This window comes from Aplysia californica, unplaced genomic scaffold, assembly GCF_000002075.1.
Source record: "Aplysia californica isolate F4 #8 unplaced genomic scaffold, AplCal3.0 scaffold00280, whole genome shotgun sequence".
Lineage (NCBI taxonomy): Eukaryota > Metazoa > Mollusca > Gastropoda > Aplysiida > Aplysiidae > Aplysia > Aplysia californica.
This window is the reverse complement of record NW_004797550.1, coordinates 42,351-47,628: the sequence shown is the minus strand read 5'-3', so window position 1 is coordinate 47,628 and position 5,278 is coordinate 42,351. Positions and strand designations below refer to the sequence as shown.

The window sequence follows — 5,278 nt, the reverse complement described above, 5'->3', positions numbered from 1 at the left end:
GGGGGAGAGTTTGTACGTGAAATATTCACTATCGTCGTACATGTTTAAGAAGCATCTCTCATTATGATGAAATCTGAATCAAATTTCTACTTGTAACTAATTTCAATTGATTGGAACAAATTAAATGTATGTTAGATTTCCTATCCTCCAACAGAAGGTTGCAGCGATGGAAAACTGGCTCTTATCAGATTACAAATTGGTTTTTATCTGAATTTGGTACTCTACTTGACACAAACATGCTATTCTGAAGGTGGACTTCACAAGGCAGCATTTCAGAGGTGCTTTTTAAAAATTTATTACAGACCCCACTCTCAGCTGCCCAGATCACAGAAAGAGGAGATGTGAAGGAAGAAGACATAAGTAGAGTGAAGAAAATAAAACACCCCTGCTTGAGAGGAACTTTTATCGCTCTGCGTGTCAACGGTTCCTGCTGAGAGTTGAATAATCTAAACAAGTCCATACCTCCCCGCCAAACCAAACCATAGATGATTTATTTACAGAAGCACCAACTATCCCTTTTTGGGTGCTGATCAAACTCTCACCTTCTACATTGAGAGTGAACGTATGTTCAATGGGCTGCCGTTGGAGCGAGTTGCGCCCCATACACTTGTACTCCCCAGCATCCTCATAAAGAACATCTTCGATGATGAACTCGTGGTGGTTGGCCTGCATACGTTCCTGTCGGAGGTTGCCGTTGACTCGTACCCACGACACCTCTGGCTCAGGACTGTGGAGTAGTAAGGCAATTGCAGAGAATAATAATCTCTATAAATGTAGAGGTCTTATCACCAGTTTCCTTTCTACAGATAACAGATTTTATTTTTTCACATTGATACATGTTTGTAATTTATCAACAACATGTTTATTCCATTTATGAATTTATCTCTAGTCAGAGAGAATATCTTAGTTTTTAAAAGAATTATACATATGAAGAAAAATATCTCCCAGCAACAACTGGATTATCAACATAGAAAGTCTGATGGTATGATTGAGTAGGTGTTTTACGGCACTATCGACTCAATTTTAAAGTCTGATGGTATATGACAAAATTACTTACTTCCCAGAGAAGATACACTTGAAACGAGCTCTTTTCCCCTCAAGAACCATTGTTGTGGTGTTAGAGTGCCACATGAGGTCCACACCAAATGACGTCGGAGTCACTGACATGAAGACCAAGGTTTAGCTTTAGTTGAGGTTTTGGTCAAGTTTGTAAATGATTGTAAATATCTAATACCTCCGTCAACATATTTCTTAGGTGGAGGGATTCTTCAACCATGTGTGTCTAAGTCAATCCCGGTTAGAAAGGACACAGCACCCAAGAAAAAAGACAGACACACAAGATACAATTGACTACCCACACAAAAATTGAAGTCATATCTTTTTGTGTTATGTCACATTGCCCAACCATTACACAAGAGATGCCAGTTTGGTCACATCCAACATCCTTTTCAACAGATAATGGTCATTTACCACAAAGTAACTATGTTCACTGTCCATCTGCAATAGGGCTAAAGACACTATTTACTGACTTGAAAACTCACTGAAAGTGATCCTGTGGGATTGTAGCATGTATAAAAAATGGGACTTCCAGTATTGCCTATCTTGAGTAAACAGAAGAATATTAAAAAAATAAACACAACTATTCTAATGTCAACATAATCTACACTCAATTCTTCTGACTTCCTCACACTAACAGAAGTTTGTATCATCAACTTTTGTCTCGATTCTCTTAGAAGTGTTCCACATCTACACCTAACTTTATATAAACACTTCAAGGCAAAATTGCAAGCAGATCTCCAAAAAGATATTGAATTGTGATCAGTACTTTATCTTCAAATGGAAAAAAATTCCAAGGGGCAACCCATTTCAAACCCATGTCCATCTAACTTTACAAGTAAGCAGGAAAATATCCCTCTTAACCGTAGAGTTGTAGACTTTAGTCTTTCTGCAATAGAGCATGAAAATGGCATCATAAAACAATGACACACACCCAACAATGACAATCCCAACAAACTCAATAAAAATAGTTGTCCTACCTCCTTGTACTTTGATCAGTTTATCCTCTCCCTTGTTGGAGGAGCGGGTTCTCATGTTCTGCGCTGCGCACACATACGACTTGCCTCCCTGCTCATCCTCCTTGCGTGCACTTGTGATGTACAAGTTGCCTGTAAAAAAAAAGACAGAAGTGAGGTGATATAAATTCTATTGGTTGCATAGAGGGGAATTTTCGAATGTTTCATTGTTCTTTCATCAGGTTAAAAAAACAAAAAAATAAAATTCAAAGTAAGTGACTGTAAAACCAACCCATAAAATTTTTGTCATCAACGTTATTGACCCAGTGCTAGTTATTGGCATTTATTCTTTTAAAAAAAGATATCACCAGCGGCAACTGTTACTCTTTGATCATTAAAATTCTCGCCATTATTCCAAATAGTACACAATTACAGAACAAGAACATACATTCTCAAACACACACACACACACACACACACACACACACACACACACACACACAAACACGTGCACGTGCACACACACATATATAATCTACAGTAATATATCAAAACCATTCACAGCTCAATATTATTAATTAATGGACATCCTCACTGCCAAATCTCATTTAAATGACACTCTATGGCTATCACCAGCTCACCATGAACATTTATGGATTTCATACACTCTAAATTAAAATGTCACATTTTAATCAGAATTGTCACTCCCTGACAATAAACATTAGCAGAAGAAAATGATTGATCATTTTATAATCAACAGCATTTTCTAACATATCATCACAATTAACAGTTGGAGCCCACAGACAGCCATAATCCACTTTCATAACCAATGGCTGCAATTCGCAGATTATTAGAAATCAGTTTTACAAACTAACCATTATAATCCATGGTGACACGTCGGTTCTGTTCCACGGTGATGAAGCCAACATCATCGTAATCCAACTCATCAACATCGCTCATTGACTCAGTGGAGTCCATGAGGATCCAGGCTATCACAGCCTTGGGAACACTGCAGGAAAACAAGAGCGAAAGAAGAGCTTTAGTTTCTAAACTTTCTACTATAAGTTTAAATTTGCAACTGATGTATAAAGGAACAAGAAAAGAAGTAGTACAGCCTTCAATTTAAACAAGGCCAAAGAGAGGTCATAAGAGATCCCCTTTCAGCATTTGTCTACATTATTTCTTGCAGTAGCCAAGGCAGTTTTTTAAAGACCCTGGAAATAAAGGGTTATTGAGGGTAAAATATGCTAAAATATTGTGCTAATCTACAAACTAGAGATATATTAATGGACACAAGGTTCAGCCTGTACCTGGTTGGTGGGTTGCACTCCAGTACGGTACTGGATCCCATCATGACCTTGATGAGTTCGGGTTTGTCCTGGGGGGTGAAGGGGTCAATCTTGGCATGGAGCAGCCTGGTCGTTGGGGTCAAGGCTGTGCCACAGTTGTTGGTCACCTGATAGAGATAGACACAATGTTAGAATAAACCCAAATCTGACAATTAGAACGCAAAGAAAGAGGTAAAAGCCCACACAAAAATATAATAGAAGCAAAACAAGTCTCAACAAAAAAGCTAGACTTTTACGTTACGAACACTCATGATACATGACCACTCGCAATTCAGCATCACCATTATCCTCAAAGAAAAAGGCCAGTGCCCACTCACACCCTAGAGTGATGGTTGCTTTCCAGACTGCTGTCCAAATCTCATTCAGGACAGGAAACTATCCTATTCTCTCATTTGGGAAAGAAGAGTCCCCTGTCTATTTTCATATAGGTGAAATAGTGCTACTCATTTTCTCCTAAGAGAAATGACCAATGTCCTACCGCACGAGAAATGACCAATGCCCTATTTCTATTCACTCAGGATAGCAAGTAACCTCTATCTCACTCAGGAAAGATGACCAATGACCTACCTCACTCAGAAGAAAATGACAAATGCCTAACTCACTAAGGAGAGATAACACGTACATAATGTCCTATCTCACTCAAGAAAAGATGACAAAAATATGCCTATCTCACTCAAGAGAGATAACCAATGTCCTATCTCAATATCGGCACACACACACCCGCCCCTTACCTCCAACACCCCGTCAACTCTCATTGGAGTCAAGAAAGGATGACAATTACTCCCTACCCTGTGAAAGATGACACGCTGCCCACTCACCCGACACTGGTAAACACCAGAATCTTGATCCTGGGCCTTGGTGAGGATTAGAGAACCCACTCCAGGCTCAAAGTGCACACGGCCTTTGTTGAGCTTGCTGTTAAAGTCCAGGACTTCACCGTCCTTGAGCCATGTGTAGCTGAGGAAAAAATCCGAGGGTTAAAGAGTAATTCACATGAAAACGATTTTGCGGATAAAGAGTCAAAAGGTTCGATCTGCACAACAATGTTGTTGCTTTTCATCCTTCTTTAACCGAAAATGAAGGCTCCAGTTTTTCAAACACAACTGCAACAAAGCTTCCTTCATAATATGTACTTTATGAGTGAATGAAAAAATGGTTCATTTCAAAGGTACAACATCTTATCATATTATCCTTTTTAGAGAGTCGGGGGAAGCTGTAACGCTATGCGACACTGTGCACGTGCAACACAAATACAAAAAGAAAAGACCGCTAGTTTATGAAATCAGACATATACTCTAAACTCATACATGGACACAACTCGCGAATATAATATTATAACACAAACAGAATCAAAAATATTCCCATACATGCATTCTCTCTCTCTTTCTCTCTCTCTCTCTCTCTCTCTCTTTCTCTCTCTCTCTCTCTCTTTCTCTCTCTCTCTCTCTCTTTCTCTCTCTCTCTTTTCTCTCTCTTTCACTCTCGTTTCTATTTATTTATATATCGATCTATCTACACATTCACACACACACAAACACACACACACACACACACACACACGACTGCAACCCCCTCCCTCCCTTCCTCAATCCCTGGGCTACTCGACTCCCAACTACAGATGACAGACTTTGCCTGTCACTCAATGACCTTTAGAGGTCATGAATATTTGATTGCGTCTGTACGAAATCAATACCACTAATGTGTCTCGTTGGACAAGGACTGATAATATGAAATAACAAAAGAGAGAAACAGTGGAGGGGGAAAAGGGGGGAGAGGAAGGATCGGGTCGTTAGAGAGACAAAGGGAAATGAGACAGACTTCCACGTCAAACGTAATGCCATATTTCGTATCATAGTAATGGGAATATACACACCTTCCCGAGACAGATGTACACGTTTTTGTCTTTCATATTACCTT

The 5,278-nt window shown here is 39.4% G+C and overlaps 1 protein-coding gene across 2 annotated transcripts in view; it reads right to left on the bottom strand.

Moving 5' to 3' along the window:
• Positions 1 to 5,278, bottom strand: part of LOC101846660 (neuroglian) — a 60,297-nt gene that overhangs the window by 31,029 nt on the left and 23,990 nt on the right. For both annotated transcript variants that reach the window (XM_013084240.2, XM_035970527.1), the window contains exons 4-9: positions 4,180 to 4,318; positions 3,323 to 3,468; positions 2,888 to 3,021; positions 2,037 to 2,165; positions 1,058 to 1,160; positions 543 to 727 (exon numbers count right to left, since the gene is read on the bottom strand). In XM_013084240.2, coding sequence (XP_012939694.1) covers positions 543 to 727; positions 1,058 to 1,160; positions 2,037 to 2,165; positions 2,888 to 3,021; positions 3,323 to 3,468; positions 4,180 to 4,318 — 836 coding nt within the window. The remainder of the gene's footprint in view (positions 1 to 542; positions 728 to 1,057; positions 1,161 to 2,036; positions 2,166 to 2,887; positions 3,022 to 3,322; positions 3,469 to 4,179; positions 4,319 to 5,278) is intronic.